The sequence below is a fragment of the Grampus griseus genome, assembly GCF_964374135.1.
Source record: "Grampus griseus genome assembly, chromosome: 6".
Lineage (NCBI taxonomy): Eukaryota > Metazoa > Chordata > Mammalia > Artiodactyla > Delphinidae > Grampus > Grampus griseus.
In genome coordinates, this window is record NC_139000.1 from 2,194,526 (window position 1) to 2,212,054 (window position 17,529).

Below are 17,529 nucleotides of genomic sequence, written 5' to 3' on the forward strand. Positions count from 1 at the left end.
CAGGAGTGACAGATTCAACTCTGTCCAGCCAGTTCAGCAAAATTCTGTACAGCCTCTAGGGGAGAGAGAGGGTGATGGATGGCCTCCAAGTCCCCCCCAGCCCCGCCTTACACCCCAACAGCCGTCCGCTAAGCGCTGCGTCTCCTCCTGCCAGACACTTCATTACAGACGGGACGAACGGGCCCAGGCGCCCTGCACTGCGTCACATAAATCATGGCTTCCTGCGCCGTAAGTCACAGGCCATGATGGCTGTGAAACGCCAGGCCTGACAGAGGCTGCAGGGCGGCCAGCCCTCTGTCATCTTTAGAGCCCGGGACGACAGCGGGGAGAGAGGCCCCTCCCCTCAGGGCGCAGCCCTTGGGAGGGCAGCTGGAGCTCGCCCAGCCTCCGGCCCTGGTCTTCTGGCCCAAAAAGACCCCTTCCCTCGGATCATGCCCACCTGGCAGCCCAGACAGGGGTCCCAGTCAGCCCAGAGCTGTGGCAGAGGGTTCGAGGTTGACCCCCGGGCCTCACACCCACCAAGCCCCTCCTGGCCGCCATTGCTTTGTTCCACACTTGTGGCACCCCAGCCTCACCAAGGAGGGAGCTGAGGTTCACAGAGGAGAAGCCCCTCCTCACCCGGGGCCCCTGGGGGATTAGTGGAGATCAGGAATCACACCCAGTTCCAGAACCTTCCGCCACCCACACCGACACCGTCTCCCCTTCACTCACTGTCGCTCGCAGGCTGGTCACTCTTTTCCTCGTGGGAGGCCTGCGCTTCTCCCCCTATCCCGCCCAGATTACCGCACCCGTGTCACTGATAAGAGTACATACCTGGTTCTGTGCTAACCCTCCCACGAACCCACGACGGACTGTTTCTGCTCCCACGGACAGATGGGGAAACTCAGAGATCTAAAGCTAGGTGCTGAGGTCACCCAGAGTGAGCACAGGGCCAGGAAGTGACCCCGGGCCTGTGTGACCGCAAAGCCTGGGCTTGCAACCTCCATGTCCTTGCTTAGGACCCAGGCACTGTCCCGGGGCCTCGTGGGGACTAAGCAATGACAGCTGGGGCAAATGTTCACTACCTGAAAATAGCCGGTCAGGGCGAGGCACTACCTTGGCCAGGTCCCTTTGAGCACTGTCCAGGATCCCCCATCTTCTGAAGGACTGGGGCGGTGGAAAGAGGGCAGTGAGGGTCCCGCAGCCTGGGTTCCCAACCCTCCCTCTGCTGTGTGGCCCTGGCCAATTTACTTCCCTTCTCTGGGCCTCCATCTTCCCATCTGCCCATGGAGAAGGTTCCCCAGCCTCCTGGGGGCAAGAGCTGCTCGGGTGACATGCCCAGAGTCCCGGGCTGAGGTGCGCCCACGCATGCTCAGTGTTGAGAAGGCCTGGGGCTGGGTGGTGGGGGCCGTCCCCAGGCTGCAGGCTCCCACGGGAGCAGGTGTGCCTGCCTGAGCCGGTCCCGGGAGGCTCCAGGGCTATATTGCCCGGTGGCCATTAAGCTCATGTGGCTGTTTAAGCTTAATTTTAAATGAATTAAAATGATATAAAACATTTGGGTTCTCAGTCACACCGGCCACATTTCAAACACTCGATAGCCACGTGTGTCCATGGCTACTGTAGGCGCAGCCCAGGTATAGAGCATTTCCATCAACGTGGAAAGTTCCACCGGGCTGCGCTGCACCACGGCCGGGTCCCAGACAGCACCAGCTTAGCTGAGCTGCCTGGGCTGGGAGCCACGTGCATCCTCACATCCCAGCAACCCTCTTGACGGGCCCGGCTCCGGACAGAGCAGCTGGACCACCGCAGGGGTGCAGGAATTGTCCACGGAGGCATTTGGGGCAGGACCAGTCTCCCAGGCTAAGGATGGTCCCTCCTGCTTCGGAAGGTCCAGCCCCTTAGCCCCAGTGCAAAGCATTAGCAGCTTCCTGCATTATGACCACGGACAGGCCTCCAAAAGCCCAGTGGGAATGCTTCGATTCCCCCCACCGTCCATGGCCCCCAGCCACCCATCCTGTGGTGCAGATGGAGAAACAGCCCAGGGGCTCCTAGGGGCTCCTACTGTCCTCTGCTCCATTGCAGCGAAAAACAAAGCTTCTCGTTATTGCAAAGAACCCCCGTTTCATCCCCCTCCGACCCTTCCAAAATGCCCTGAAAACCACGCAGGGTCTCCCGGGGACACACACGGCTCTATTTTCTCCCGTCTGTCTAGCGCCCCCACCCTCACCCACCCTCAAGCATACACTCCACATTTCCCTGCATTTTCAAGAGGTTCTTGGGTGGAAGGCAGCCCACTGTGTCCCACGAATCCCAGGCCAGAAACTTCTGTGTTTGTGGCAGGTTCCTAATAAGGACTTGAGGAGCCCTCAGCGGGAGATTCTAGACTAGACCCCAGGAAGCCCTCCCCCTGTGCTGACATCATGGCCCAGGAGGCCTTCCTTTGCCTATGTGTGGGGACCTTCGCCCTCTGTCCCCTCCCCGGTCAGAAACCAAAGCTTTGCCCAGGGCTTCCATCCTGCCCCTTCCTCTTCTGGAGGTGAGAGGAGGGGTGGGGGGGCAGGAGGGGGGAGGCGAGAGGAGACAGTTATTTAGGGTCCACGGAGGCAGTTCCTAGGAGATGCCTGGAGACCTCACGGGAGAGGGGAGGGGCGGCCCAGGCGGAGCCCCGTGTGGGCGGCCGAGGGGCAGTCACCCCCAGGCCCGGCCTGGCCCACAGACCCCTAGGTGCAGCGTTTCGGGGGTTAGCGTGTTTGCAGCGGGGGCCTTGAGCGATGAGCCTTTAAACTGGGGAGACTGAAGAATAAAGCTGAGAGGGAACAAAGGCAGAACCAGAACCAGCTCATGCTGGGGGTGGTCTGAGGCCTTCCAGCACTGCCAGGGGCCCCTGAGCCCCTGGAGTGGCTGTCAGGTGAGGAAAATCGGCAGGCCCCCTGAAAGGCCGTCTGGCGCCCCTGGCGACTGCACCAGCCCCGTGGCCATGCTCGGCGAGGCCCCTCCCGGCCACGGCGTCCACGCCTCCCCACGGCCCACTGCATGCCCCACTGTCTCCCGCTCGTGTAGTGGGGCAAGGACCCTGGGAGGAGTGAGGGTCTCGCCAGGGTCCCAGGGATTCCGCCTGGTGGACCCTCTTCAAGCTCACTCTGCGCGACCCTGAGCCAGATGGCTCAGTACCTTCCTCTCCAGCAGTGACCTGGGCGGGTGGTTCTGGCCGCCCAAGGGAAGCGCTTTGTTCCACGGGGTGGGGATGAGCTGAGCGCTTGGCCCATCCAGGCCAGATGGTGCTTCTGTCGGGCAGGAGGGTCCGCGGCAGGCAGAAGCTCCACTAGGGTGTCCTCAAGCGGAGGCAGGGCAAGGGAGCCCAGGGGCTGTGCCCCCACCGCCCCCTTGCAGATGGAGTGGCTGAAGTCCGGATGGGTAAACACGGCCCAGGCCACGTGGCAGGTCAGGCTCACCCCAGGACCTTAGCACGTGACGGGCTCATCGTCCACAAACACTCAAATGTATCCCCAGCTCCTCTCCTTTGCCGAATGCTTTTGTTGCCCCTCTTACCAGCTCTTCTGGAGGGAGGGGGGCCCCACGCCAGCTCCGTGTATGTGAGGTGTCTGGGAATCGAGTGGGCTGCGAGTTGCCTGGGGATTCCACTGCCAGGGCCCTTGGTCCTCACTGAGGACAGGGGCACCTCGTTCCCGCCAGCCACGCAAAGACCAGAGGCGGGGTGCCAGCGGCTCTGATGCAAATGCCCTTGCTGGGTGCAGGGGTCTGGGGCCCCTGTGGTCCCTAACAACCTGCCAGGCTGACAGACAGGAGCTAGTGAGAGAGTCGGGGCCTTCACCGTCCCGGGCCCCTGCAGGAGGCTCAGAGCTCCCGGCACGGCTGGAGCCGCACGCAGGTTGAGTCTGAGGGCGCGGGGGCGTGGGGGGGGGCACCCTTCTCCTGTGTCCAGCCAAGCTCAGTACTCAGAGCCACGGTGAGGACCACAGTGCTCATTCTGTCCAGAAAAGCCTTCCAAAACAGATGCAACAGGGTGTGTCTGGAATGGGATTAGGAAGGACGGGCTGAGGTCACTGGCTCCGAGGGGAGGGTGATGTGTTCTAGCCCTAAGCGACCGGGCAGCCTGCTGAGGGCCAGGCCGTGGCCTAGACCTTCCCGAGCTGCGGGATGAAGCAGGTGAGCTGGGGGGCGGCCCATGACAGCCTCTCTCGTGTCGGCGACCCAGTGCCCTTTGCAGAGGGGCCAGAGCTATTTCTCCCCGGCAGAGGAACAAACACAAACAGGGAGGGCGAGAGCGAACGTTTGTGTTTCTGGGTTCAACCCCTGGGGAAGGAGTCGGGCTGGAACCTGGGCCTGACCTCCCTCGTCCAAGGCCTCCCCCAAGGACGGCTGTGGAATGAACACGTGCACAGGCCCCGAACAGAGGTCCATGGCCAAGCCACAGGGCCCGGGGAAGCAGCCCAGGCCATCTGGGAAGCCAGCTACCCTCCTCTCCTCCGCTGGCCCTACGGGGTCCACTCGGGGTTCCCCAGGCCCGTCTGTGACCAGGGTGGTGGCGGGGCTGCAGGCGTTCCTTTGCCTGGGGCTTGGGAAAGACAGAGGTCCCCGCCCCCCAGCTTGCGGTCTGGCGAGGGGGCCAGATTCTCTCTACAAAGGTCACCCGAAACCCAAACGTCTTCCCATGGCCTTGGCTTTATTAGCCTGACCTGTTCCGGCCCCGTCTGCCGTGGGGCTGAGTGGTGTGTGCGCCTCTGAAGGCAGCCTGGGCCCTCCGGGGACTGCCTGCACCTCCGGCACCACGTGGCTTCCCGCCTGTGTCTGCGGGAGCCGTGTCTCTCCTGTCCCCGAGCATCTGCCACGCCCGCTCCCCACGGGGCCGGGCTCGCTGGGCACAGCCGCGTGGTGCCGCTTTGTGGCAGCTGCCTGGGCCCTGGGCTGGCCCCCATCCCGGCAGGGAGGCAGGGCTCCTCCAGAGGCACGGAGGACAGGTCTGGAAGCCCCACGAAGGGAGCAGGGGACTCACCCCCTTTCAAGGGCCTGTGCGAGGCCCATCCCCAGGGGGCCGGAAGAGTGGGAGACCAGGACCAGAGCTCAGTCCTAATCAAAGAGTAAGGACAGGAGGCACCCATCCAGGCAGGAGGAGTCTGCCAGGTTCTCACCCAGCAGCATGCCTTCCTCTCCAGACCTAGAGAGCGAGGGGCTCTCGGGGAAACCAAGCCAGGAGAGGGAGCTTCTGCACAGGGGAGGGCGGGTGCTGATCTGAGACCCCTCCCACCCCTGCTTCTGGCACCGCTTTCAGGGCTGGGAACTCTCAGGAGGCTCAAGGCAGGAAGAGCTTGCTGTCTGATCCACCCCCCACCCTTCCTGGGATCTGGGAACCAGACCATTCTGCTAACCTTGACCTCAGGGACCGGGCCAGTCTGGCACGCACGCTCTCTGCCTTCCCTACTGCGCCTGAGGCAGACAGTACTAATCAATCCCCAGTTCCAGACACACCTTACACCTCTCGGAGGCTGCGCTGGGCAGCCTTCCAGTCAAGGCTAGGAACCAGGGTAAAGCTCCCTGCCTCCCTGCTTTGACACGGGCCTTATCGAGTGCTTCCTAAGCGCTTCTCAGAAGCTCTCAAGGCTACAGGCGTGGTCCCTGAGCCTAAGGGGTTATGGGTGGCTTTTTTAGGGTGTGGGTGGACTCGAGACCACCCTTTGGTCAGTGGCCACAGCACGGGCCTTCTGGGTCCTCCTTCCACCCTCTCAGTTTGCATCTGTTGTGGGGGGGATGGTTCGCAGGCCTCGACTGAGGGCAGGGGGAGCCCAAGTTCTGGCCAGTGTCCTCCGGCCTCCGGATCGGCTGAGGCCCCACTCCCCGCCCCTCAGTAGATCCCTTTCATCCTCTTGTTGTCGGGATCGAAGGGAGACTTGAGGTGAGCCTGGGCCGGGTAGGTCACCCCCATCCTCTCCAGGGCGTACTCTCCACTCTTCACAAAGTCCAGCGAGACCTAGTAGCAGAAGAGGAGGGATCTTGGTCACTCGTTACCCAGTGGGTGCTGGGCTCACGCTACCTGCCTCTTGGGACGGGGCCAGCTGTCTCGGCCTCACGCCCCTCCTGCGGGCAAACCCGTCGCTGTGCTGAGGGTCCTCCCTGAGCCGAGGAACTGCCCTGAGCAGGTAGATTCCGTGTCCCCGTGCCCCCGAGTTGGACTTGAGCACCTGGGGTCCAGCAGAGCCGAGGTCTGGCAGTCAGCGAGATCTCTCCCGCGGGGCAGCACCCCTCCGCCCTGGAACTGCAGGTTCCTGGGAACCGGAGCACGGCCTGGACACGCAGGGCAGTGGCGGGCAGAGGCAGAATGGGCTGGCCCGGCGCAGGATCCTGTTCTCCGGGTGCAGAGAATACACCCAGGGCCGGGCCTCACGGAGGGGCTCTGCTTGGGTTGTTAAATGACCTCTCTCGGTAGCTCAGGGCTGGATGGAAAAAATACCCCAAAGAGACGGGGCTTTTTACGTGACCGCAGTGTTGGAACGACGCGGCTTCTAGACCAGGCTTCTGAGCCGTGGTGGGCACTGGCCGGGCTCAAAGCTCCACACTGCCCCCACTGGGCCCAGAGGCAGGTGGCGGAGACCACTGGTGCCTTCAGACGTCTGAAGGACGGGCTTGCCCAGAGCTGGGGCGTAGTCCTTGCTAATAAACACCCCGGAGGCCCCCAATTCTGCCCCCAGGTCCAGAGCCTTGCCTTTCAAGGGCAGTTTCCCTATTTTACAAAGGAGTCTTGGTTATCCCGCTGCTGTGCTGGTAAATGTTTAACAACCAGCTCTCAAGGGAGGGGAAGGGGTTGGGGGATGGGGGAGGCCTGATGGTGGCGTTTGCCCATTTCCATGGTATAAACACACTGGACATCCCTGATGGCGGGGTTGGGAAGAGGTGGACACAGTCGGCTCTTACAAGCCAGCCTGAGCCGGCCCTGGCCCTGCACCGGTCTAACCGGGTATCCTGGGCCTCCTGTCTGGGTAGGTATAAGCGTTCCTTCCTCGGTCACGTTAATTAGAAACCCAACCTGACCAAGCAGAAAAAGCAAGAATTATTGTTCTTTGAAAGAAGAGGTGACTAGGCCTGCACCCACCCCTACCCTTGCATGGGGCAAATGGACACGGGGCTTCAGCTGGGACCCAGGGCTCCATATCTGGGGTGTCAGAGGGTCCTTTGTCACCGCAAAACGTCATCACTAGCCATGGCAACCCCACGGCAATAAGTGGAGCTCATTAAGGCTCCACTTAGAGCAGAGATCTGTAGACAGCCCTGTGAGGCAGGTGGGAATAATCTGTCCCCATTTTACAGATGAGGAAACCGAGGCTCAGAGAGACGCCCTTGTCCAAGGTCGCCAGGCCAGTCCAGGGCAGAGCGCCAAAGCTACTGAGGCCGAGCCTGTGTCCTGAGCCTCCCAGCCCACTGTGGATGCAGCCTCCTCAGACAGCACCGCAGCCTGGCCCCTGCCCCCTTGGGCCTGCCATCGGGCCTGGCCCGCCCCTGCACCTCTGCCAGGGCTGGTCTGACTCACTCCTCCTGCCCCCTCCATGCTGCTGCTTCCAGGTGCCTCCCCCAACCTGGAGCCTCAGTGGGGGGAGGTGGGGGGCCGCAGCCCAGAGACGGTCGGGGCAGGGGAGGCCGGAAGGCCCAGCTGGGTAGGCATCCCTGCCCCGACATCAGAGCCTCTTGGGGCCCCTTTCTCCGCCGTCAGGGGGCTGGTGCACGACTCCAGGGAAGCAAGCAGGCAAAGATGGCACCGATGATAATGAGCTCCCCCCACCACTCGCGTCACACCACCCAGCCAGCCCGGCACGAGCTTCACACCCCCCCAGGGCTCAGACCCCTGGAGGCCCTCTAAGGGCCCTCGCTCTGCCCTCACTCCCCTGCCAGTGTGGACGGCGGCATCCACGCTCGGTGGGGGATTATTTGGGTTTACAAATGATTGTTTGGGCAAAATGTTTAGATTTTCTCCACCCGGAACAAGCTGCCCCTCTGTCTCATTGCCAAGTTTCTCAAATGTGCCTGCGCGCGCGCGTGTCTGTGTGCACGTGTGTCAGTACGTGTGCGCACATGTGGGTATTCGCGCGTGTACACTGACGTGTGTGCACACAACCGTCTGCACGCACACAGGGTCTCAAGCTCTAGGAAGCAGCGGGCGTTAGCCGGGCCCAGAGTCTCTTCCTGACCGGGAGAAGCTTGGAGCTTCCAAAATCAGATTCTTTTGGAGAGAAAACATGGAAAGAGCTCCGACTCTGCCCAGGAACACAGCCCCATCAGTCAGTCACCTCACTGTGCTCTGGTCCCTGCACGCCCGGCATACTCGAGGCGGTGGGCAGGGGTGCTGGTGCGGAACCTGAGAGGACCTGGGGCTCCCGGTGGCAGTGCTGGGGAGTTGGACTCACCGGCCCGCCGCTGGGGTCCCGGATGTAGCCGTAGGCCAGGGTCTTGTCGATGGTGAACCCAAAGTCGGCTCTCCGGACGTGGCCCACCACCTGGCCGTTTCTCCAGATGGCCTCCAGGCCGAACATGGGCACTTTCCTGGAAGAAGCAATAGACGGCTGGGACCCCAGAGCCCCCAGAGGGGAAACTCCTGCACTTTGCCTGGTCGAGGAGAGAGGAGCCGTGCCCGCCAGACCACGGGCTCCATGCTGTGGGGCTGGTCTGCTATGAGCCCCCGTGCCCAGCGCCTGGGCCCCGGGGATGCCACGGCACAGGCTCCGAGCAAATAAATGAATGAACAGAAAACACCAAAACCAGGATCTGACTTCCGTGTCTCTAGGGACAGGCCCCACAGGTTTGGAAGAGGCCCACCTTGAGGATTTGACTTCTGATCAGTTTAAAACTGTCGTACGACTTGTTTTACTCTGGGGTCTCCTTTTTCTACAGCGTGCTGCATCGTCTATTAAAAGTGATTTTCTGTATTACACGTAAGGTACAACGCTCGCTGTAAAAGTTTTGAAAATGCAAGATAGAAAACAAAGATTAAGCTACAGTCACAGAAACGCCAACACCGGATCGTCTGGTGCAGATCTGGGCAGACGTGCCCCTCCTGTGCGTCGCACCTGCGAGGGCTGTGCTGGGCCCTGGGGAGGCCGCAAGCACCACGTGGCCCCGTGGGTCCCCGGGGCGGGTGTGAGGACCACGCCCGGAGGCGAGTGGGGCACAGCTGGGCCCAGTTACGGTAACTGGAACTGGGTGAACCCTACACTGAGGAAAAGAGCCTGCACAGGGTCCGGGGTGCCGCCCAGTTCAGAGACCAGGAGGGAAAGGTCTGGGCCCCACGGGTCCAGTGGATGAGGGTGGGACGGAAGGAGGCTATGTAAGTACCTTCTTGTCTCCTTTGGTCTCACCCAGTCCTACCGGGGCGCCACGTCCCTGGGAGGGAACAGCCTCAGAGAGGCCACCTGCCTTGCCCAGGGCCCCAGAGCAAATGCCGTGGGAGTTCTCTGTGACTCCCCAGCCGGCGCCCAGGCCGGGTCTCTCCTCAGGCCTGGGACCGGCCAGGCCACGGCACTGGGTGGGTTCTGCAGCCCGGCAGGGAACCCCCGAGCGGGGAGAGCCAGGCTGTGGCCGGTGCGGTCTGAAGTTGTGGGCGCTTCCTGGAGGGCCAGGCGGCAGAAGGCCTCGGCGGACCCCTGCTCTACCTGCACCCCAAACCAGAGCTGAGCTGCTCCCCCGGAGACGGACAAGGAATCAAGCGGAGAGGCGGCCTGATGGGAGCCCAGGGAGAAGCCATAGGACGGTGACGGCCCCCAGCTCTGCTCTCTCTCCGCCCCCCTCCCCTGGGCACTCTCAACACTTGCTTTGAAGGTTCCAAATCTGGGAGAAGTGGCACCCTTGACGGCTGGCTGTCAGCTCCAAATCGACGAAGCCCAGAGACGCCCGCCGCCCTGGAGACGGTTGCTACTCAGACTCCGTGTCACACCATCTATGTCTTCCAGTGCCGGCACCCCGGACCCAGGGACAATGTGGGCTCAGCTCCGAGCACGTAAGGGCGACACGCTCAAAAGCGGCCCCGGGGGAGGTGGGGGAGAAGGGATCAGGCCCCACCACAGGGCTCTCCTTCCCCCTCTGCCTCGTGCCTGGGCGAGAGCCACCCTGTCCCTTGGCCCCCATGGTCTCCACCTGTAAGTGGGGCTGGTGGCCCCAGCCCGGCCCTTCCCTCCACGGTCCCCCCTCCCGGGCTGTGGGGGGGCTCTAATGAGGACACAGTGGGACGTGGCAGCACCGTGACGGGCAGCCAGCTCGAGGCCCTTGGTCTGGCGCCTCCCACAGAGCTGGCTGGGGTTGGCAAGGCCTTTCACTTTTAAACTCTGTGTTTGAGGGAATTCCCTGGCGGTCCAGCGGTAAGGACTCTGCACGTTCTCTGCCGAGGGTGTGGGTTCAATCCCTGATTGGGGAACTAAGACACTGCCAGCGCGTGGCGTGGCCAAAGTAAAAAAAATCAAATCTGCGCCTGATGAGCGCGACCCTCCTCACTCCCTGCTGACCAGCACTGGCGCCGGGCCTGGTTTGCACCCTGCCCGGCCCTGGCGGGATCTGAGTTTGCAGCGCCGGCTTCGGAGTCAGGCCCGGCATGGACCCAGCCTTCTCACCTGTAACGGGGCTGCGGTGGGAGTTCTGGGAGAGGGTGCCTGGCCTGTGGGGAGCGTCACACCAGGCGGCTCGAGAGGAGGAACCCCGAGGCCTGCTTGTCTGCGGCAGTCACTTCTGGCAGCCCTGGCCCCAGGGGTACTCACTCGTCCACGGTGAAGCCCACCAGGCGCCGGCAGAGGCCCTTGGCCCGCTGCTTCTCCAGGGCCTCGCGCCCCAGGAAGGGGATGGCGGACTTGAGTTTGCAGGCGAAGGCCAAACCCGCCTCCAGGGGGCTGTCATCGGGCCGCAGGTCGGCGTGCCAGTGCCGGTAGCCTGGGTGGGAGACGACGGGGTCAGCGCCAGCAGAAGCAGACACAAGCCCTTCGCGAGACGCACGTGGGCCCCTGCCCCAGCCCACATGCCCACCCTAGAAACTCCGTGACCTGGGCCTCCCGGGGCGGGGGGCATCCTCGATCGTAGTAGGTCCCCTGGACGAGCCCCCATCAGCACTGCGGCACCTGTGCCGTCAGGTTGGGGGCCCTGGGGAGGGGGCTGTGAAGGGGCAGCACTGAGGGCCCCTTCCCGTTCCGATGTCCTCCAGCTCTCTCCGGGAAACTTGGCACTACGTCCAAATCCAGCTCTGGCCCCCGCCCGCCCCTACCTGGGAGAGCACCCCTCCCCTCAAGAGTGCTGGTGTCAAGAGATGCCAGCACCACCCCCGGGCCTGCATGGAGGACCCGGTTCGTGGACAGCAAAGGGGGTTTGGGGAGATAGCAAAGGTTGGGGGAAGGGGGAGCACAGTGGGGCTGGAAGGATCATGGGGCCAGAGGTGGGGGTAACAGCCTCTCTGCCTCCAGTGAACGTGGCTCAGGCAGCCCACCGTGGTGTCCAAACCCTGCACACACCTTTCTCGATGCTCAGGGAGTCGATGGCCCGGTACCCGGCATTGACGAGGCCGTGCTTGGCCCCTGCTGCCATCACAGCCTGGTACACGGGCAGGCAGGACGACCTCGGGATGTGCAGCTCCCAGCCCAGCTCCCCAACGAAGGACAGCCTCATGGCCCGGACCTGGGGGACAAGTCACAGCTTAGACGTGGGCCAGGGTCAGACGACTGAGGTCAAGGTCCAGCCACCACTTACTGGTGGACACTTCCTACCGTCACCATTATTAGCCGGCCCTGGGCCCAGGCCACGGCCTCTGGCCCCAAGAAATAGGGGGTCCCGAGGAGAGTCCTCAGGGGCACTCTGGAAATGTTTTTTGTTGTTGTTTAATAAGTTTATTGATTGATCGATTGATTTTTGGCTGCCTTGGGTCTTCATTGCTGCACGCGGGCTTTCTCTTGTTGCGGCGAGTGGAGGCTACTCTTCGTTGCGGTGCACGGGCTTCTCATTGCGGTGGCTTCTCTTGTTGGGGAGCACAGGCTCTAGGCGTGCGGGCTTCAGTAGTTGTGGCACGCGGGCTCAGTAGTTGTAACTTGCAGGCTCTAGAGCACAGTCTCAGTAGCTAAGGCCCATGGGCTTAGTTGTTCCGTGGCATGTGGGATCTGCCCGGACCAGGGCTCGAACCCATGTTCCCTGCATTGGCAGGCGGATTCTTAACCACTGTGCCACCAGGGAAGTCCCTGGAAATCTTTAAAAGGAAGGGGTGTTGTCATTGGGGGTGGGAGAAAGTGGACATGTGGTTCCCGGGCCACAGCTCTTCTCCTAAGTGACTGTAGGGATGCCCTTGGGCCTCTGTAACCAATGACTACAAACCCGGGGACTTAAAACCACAGAAGTGTGCTCTCTCCCAGTTCTGAGGCCCGAAGCCCAAAAGCAAGGTGTGGGCAGGGCCACGCTCCCTCTGGAGGCCCCAGGCGCTCCTGGCTGCGTCATCCCGACCTCTGGCTCACTCTCCTCTGTGTCTGTGTCTCCTCGTCTCCAGCAGGACACTTGCCGTTGGGATGGGCTCCACCCTGAGCCAGGATGGTCTCACCCTGAGATCCTCTGCCTTAATCACAACTGCAGAGACCTTATTTCCAAGGCCCCATCCCCAGGTCCGGGGTGGGGACGTGGACGTCTCTTTTGGGGGCCACCGTTCAATCGTCGCAGTGACTCGGGCAAGCCTCTTGGCCTCCCTTTGACCTCGATTTCCTCGTCCATAAGCGGGGTCAGGGGCCTGGCTCTGTCTGTCTTAGGAAGCCTGACTTTTCCTGCATGGCTGGTTTGGGGGCTCGTCACTTACACATCCGGCACCTGGCGGCCGCCTCCAGCCTTCGGGCAAATACTTGAACCCTCAGCGTCCCCGTGCGCAAGGCCCAAGCGTGGGACTGTCCAGCTCACAAAAGGGACAGGGAGGGTGCAGCAAGTCACAGAGCTCATGGAGACGGAGGACCTGATCCCATTACTGCTCTGAGCCCCAAGGGCTACCCAGTGCAGCTCCTGCCAGGATAATACCTGAGCAGAAGGAGAGCAGGGGCCACTCTGCCGACCACGGAACCAGCGCCTTATAACTCTGACACTTCAATCACACCGCCACCGAGGGGCTGGATTCGGGAAGCTTTTGAAACAGCACAAATTTGCCCTGAGTTGCCATTTGTCCGGGCCTCTCAAAAAACTCAAAATTGACACAGAAAATGTACTGTTGACATTTCACTGCTCCCCTGCCTTGTCAACGGGCTTCTAATTTTAGACAGCCCACGGAGGAGCTCAGGGCTCAAAGCCAATCTCATCTTGAACAGGAAAAAATCATTTTTAAAGCTCACCCATTCACGGCCTCAGGATCGCCGGTCTTATCGGACATACAGCCCCCCAGTTAAGTCAGGCTCTTGAATGAATTTACGGGTGGGATGGAGCTGCCCCCAGCCCCTTCCCCAGCTCCCAGGAGCCCGGCGAGGCCAGGAAGCTGGCTGGTCTCCATCATACCCCAGCACACAGACGGGCTGAATTAATACTTCCTGAGTGAAGGGGGAAAACAGGCACAGATGGACAGAGCTCTGCTTTCTGGCAAAGTGAGGGGAAGGGTTTGGGGATTCCTAGGTGACTTTCTAAGTTGCCGGCATCATTGGTTCTTGAGACATCTTGTGTTTTTTTCTCCACCGAAACAGTGGAGTTGGGGGAGGTCTCATTTCTTCTGAGAGAGGACACGTACTGAAGGGAAGGGCCGAAAATAAGGACGTCTGGAACATGAGCTCAGGGTCAGCCAGACCCACGGGCTGCCTCTCCCAGCCTCAGTGCCCCCATCTGATAAATGGGGTGAGCATCAAGTTCATGGGAAGCTGGTGCCTGATACACAGTCATCTGACGGTCAACGTGGGCTTGGATGGACTTTAGGAAGCAATCCCCAAACTGAGGCAAACTCCCCTTCAAAACAGCCCCACACTGCTCTGGGAACCATGGGCAGTGGACAGGGCCACAGAATTGTGGAAGGCCATCAGGAAGGGCCTTAAAGCAGGTTTTGTTTAAACCCTTTTCAGATCCCAAAGACTCCGCCGATACTGTCAGAACCGACAAACCAAGTCAGCAAGGTTGCAGGATATAAAATCAACATGCAAAACTGGCTGCCTTTCTATACCCTAACAATGGACCATCTAAACAGGGAATTAGAAAACTATCTGTTTACAATCACATCCAAAAAAATAAAATCCCTAGGAAGAAACCTAACGACGGTGGTGAAAGACTTGCACGCTGAGAACTATGAAACATTGCCTAAAGAAATGAAAGTTCTTTCATTACACAAATAAATGGAAAGACATCTCGTGTCCTCAAGATATCAACGCTACCCAAACCATCTACAGATTCAATACAATCTTGATCAAAATCCCAGTGGCATTTTTTTGCAGAAATAGAAAAATTCACCCTAACAGTCATATGGGTGACCTCAAATAGCCAGACAATCTTGGAAAAGAACGAGGCTGAAGGACTCACTTCCTGATTTCAGAAGTTATTACAAAGCTACCACATCAAAACAGCATGGTACAGCATAAAATCAGACAAACAAATCAACGGAACAGAAAAGACAGCCCAGAAATAAACCCTCATGTAAATGCCCAGTGACCCTTAACAAGGGATGCAAGACTGTTCCGTGGGGAAAGGACAGTCTCTTCAACAAAGTGATGGAAAAACTGAACCTTATCTTACACCATATATAAACATTAACTCAAACTGGATTAAAGACCTAAATGTGACGCCTCCGACTGTAAAAGCCCTAGAAGAAAACACAGAGGAAAACTTCGTGACACTGGACTTGGTGGTGATTTCTCGAATATGATACCAAAAGCACAGGCAACAAAAAGCAAAAATAATTAAATGGGACTCCAGCAAATGTAAATATTTCTGTGCATCAAAGGACACAACCAACAGTGAGAAGGCAACCTACAGAATGGGAGAAAACATTTACAAATCATGTATCCGATAAAGGGTTACTATCCGGACTATATAAAGAGCTCCTACAACTCAACAAAAACAACCTGATTAAGAAATGAACTAAGAACGTGAATAGACATTTCACAAAGATGATATACGAATAGCCAACAAGCATATGAAAAGATGGGCAATGTCACTAAACATTAGGGAAATGTAAATGAAAACCACGATGAAATATGATTTCAGACCCATTAGCATGGTTCCTATTTAAAAGAAAACACAGAAAATAATCAGTGTTGGCGAGAATGTGAAGGAATTGGAACCCTTGGGCACAGTTGGGGGGAATGTAAAATAGTGTAACTGTTAGGAAAAACAGTATGGTGATTCCTCAAAAAATTAAAAATAGAACTACCATATGTCCAGCAATCCCACTTCTGGGCACATATGCAAAAGAACTGAGGGGTAGAGAAGGAGCCGGTCTGGTCATGTGCGTCCCGGGCAACAAGCATCCTGTTATCATCAGACAAACTTAGCTCTGCAAATAAACGCTGGAACAGGACCTCGTGTGAGGCCCTGCTGGGAGCAATGCCCTTTTCTGCTTGGCCCAGCTGGGGTGACCACTCAGGAATCAACAGGGCTTGGCCAGTGCCCATCTTTGCAGTGGCCAGTGTGCTTCTGGCCGGCTGGCCCACACAGGAAGGAATTGCTTCTAAAGCCAGCAAGAGCCACCTGCCAGCTGGGCCCCCTGGGAGGCTCAGACTCCTGGGCTGTGGAACGGAGACGCTAGAGGACCCCTGAGTGAGAAGAGATCCTGCTGGGGTGGGGAGGCAGACCCGCTAAGCCCCAAACACCTGGGTGAACGTCATCACTTCTATGCAGTGCTTCTTCATTCCAAATTGGCTCAAGGACCCTCTCCTTTTGGAAGGTTCTGGGTTTCAGACCCCTCCACCAGGACATGTGGGGCCCTGTAGAAAGTTCTGCGGGATGCTACGGGTCCCCAAGGGTGAGAGGATTCTCCGCTCTGCCCATCACACGTTTCATTCAGGCCACTAGGGTGGCAATGAGATGGTCAGCAGGGCGTGGTGTGGGGGAGTTCTCCCATCCTGAGGCCGAGAGTGTCCCCATCAGCCTGGGCTGCAGCAGCCTTAAGGCTTATCCGCCCCGTAAGGACAAGGCTGGAATCCGGAACACGAGTCACGAGATGCCTCTGAGCCCCAACCCGGGGCTCTGCACACAGTGCGTGGTCAGTAATGTCTGTGGTCCCACACGGGGTCACCTGCCCCAGACACAGATGGCCAGCCCAGCAAGACGAATCTCCTAGCTACCCAGTCCACAAACACCTGTGCTCAAACATCCCGTGGGGCCCTGGCACGCCCGCCCCCAAGCTCTGGACCCTCCACAGTACTCAGGATGCTGCCTGGTCCTCCCGGCACTCACACCTGACGCAGGGCAGGTGAGGGCCAGCCACCCAGCCGTGCAGGCACCAGAGTGGCTGAGAGCGTGGGCTTGGGTGCCACATAGCTACTAGGTTGAAGTATGAGTCACAACCGTTGCATCCCTGGCGACTGACATCCCTGAGTCTGCTTCTGCAAATCCTGGCCGATAATAGAGCTCCTAGGGCCCATGGGAGCAGTCAACAAAGCTGGCACTATAGAGCCCCAGGCAGGAGGCTGGCTACTCGGAGAGGTGGGTGCCGCTGGCGCGCCCATTTTACAGATAAGGAAACTGGGGCTCAGGGAGGTCAAGCCACTTGCCCAAGGCCCAGTGATGTCCTAGGAAATGTTCAACAATCAACTCTTGGGGGCAGGGGGCTGCTCTGCAGCAGTTACCACTTCCTGTGGTAGGAGTACTCCTGCTGCAGCGGGTTTCAAGCTAACGATGCTTTAACCACCCCTTGCTGATTTTCGTACAGATTTAACCCTCAGCTCTCACGAGCTGGCATGAGCACTTCCCAAGACGCTCGGAGGACTCACAGCTAGTAAGTCAGAGCAAGGAGTCGACACCATAAGATCCTCCCTCCCTGCCCTCGGCTGACTCACTGGCATATTTTTGTGGGGAGGGAATATGTTCAGGTTTCAGTAAAATGGATTTGGGGGCTTGGTCCCATGTTTGGTGCACCAGTGAACTTCCTGCCAGCTCTCCGTGGGGAGGACTGAAATCAGGGTAGCGCTAGGTGCCCACCCCAGCTCGGATAAAGGCCACACGAGTGCCCCAGGCAGGAGAGCCTAGGTCACTCCTGTGGGATGTTTGGCCACGGGCAGCATCAGAACAAGCCTGGAGTAGCCTCTCTGGGCAGACACCGCAGGAAGGCTTGAGCAGATGACCCACAGACACGGGCCCAAGCTCTCTCAAATCACATTAGCTCGTGGTGATTTTAGCTGTTTCCGGGGAGTCTGGGTGTGTACCGGCACCCCGACTCACCGGGCACGTCGTCCAAACTCAGTCACCCCTTAAATAAGTGAGGGTCTCAGGGGCTCCCGAGGCAGGGTATAGGCAGGGATCAGAGGATGTGCAGCCCCTGCAGGGGCCCAGAGCCCTGAATCCACAGGAGAGGGAAGAAGCCAGGTGGCAGGAGGTTGAAAGGATCTTCATTTTTCAAATCCTCTGGACATCCCAAGACAC

The 17,529-nt window shown here is 59.5% G+C and overlaps 1 protein-coding gene across 2 annotated transcripts in view; it reads right to left on the bottom strand.

Moving 5' to 3' along the window:
- Positions 1-4,644: 4,644 nt before the first annotated feature.
- The window catches only part of SARDH (sarcosine dehydrogenase), a 62,910-nt gene continuing 50,025 nt past the window's right edge, over positions 4,645-17,529 (bottom strand). Inside the window, exons 18-21 of one of the 2 annotated variants that reach the window (XM_082655857.1) lie at positions 11,469-11,631; positions 10,728-10,896; positions 8,391-8,526; positions 4,645-5,965 (exon numbers count right to left, since the gene is read on the bottom strand). In XM_082655857.1, coding sequence (XP_082511983.1) covers positions 5,840-5,965; positions 8,391-8,526; positions 10,728-10,896; positions 11,469-11,631 — 594 coding nt within the window. In that variant the 3' untranslated portion in view covers positions 4,645-5,839. Of the gene's footprint in view, positions 5,966-8,390; positions 8,527-10,727; positions 10,897-11,468; positions 11,632-11,741; positions 12,194-17,529 lie in introns of those variants that run through there. The other variant, XM_082655858.1, reaches the window with a different exon arrangement.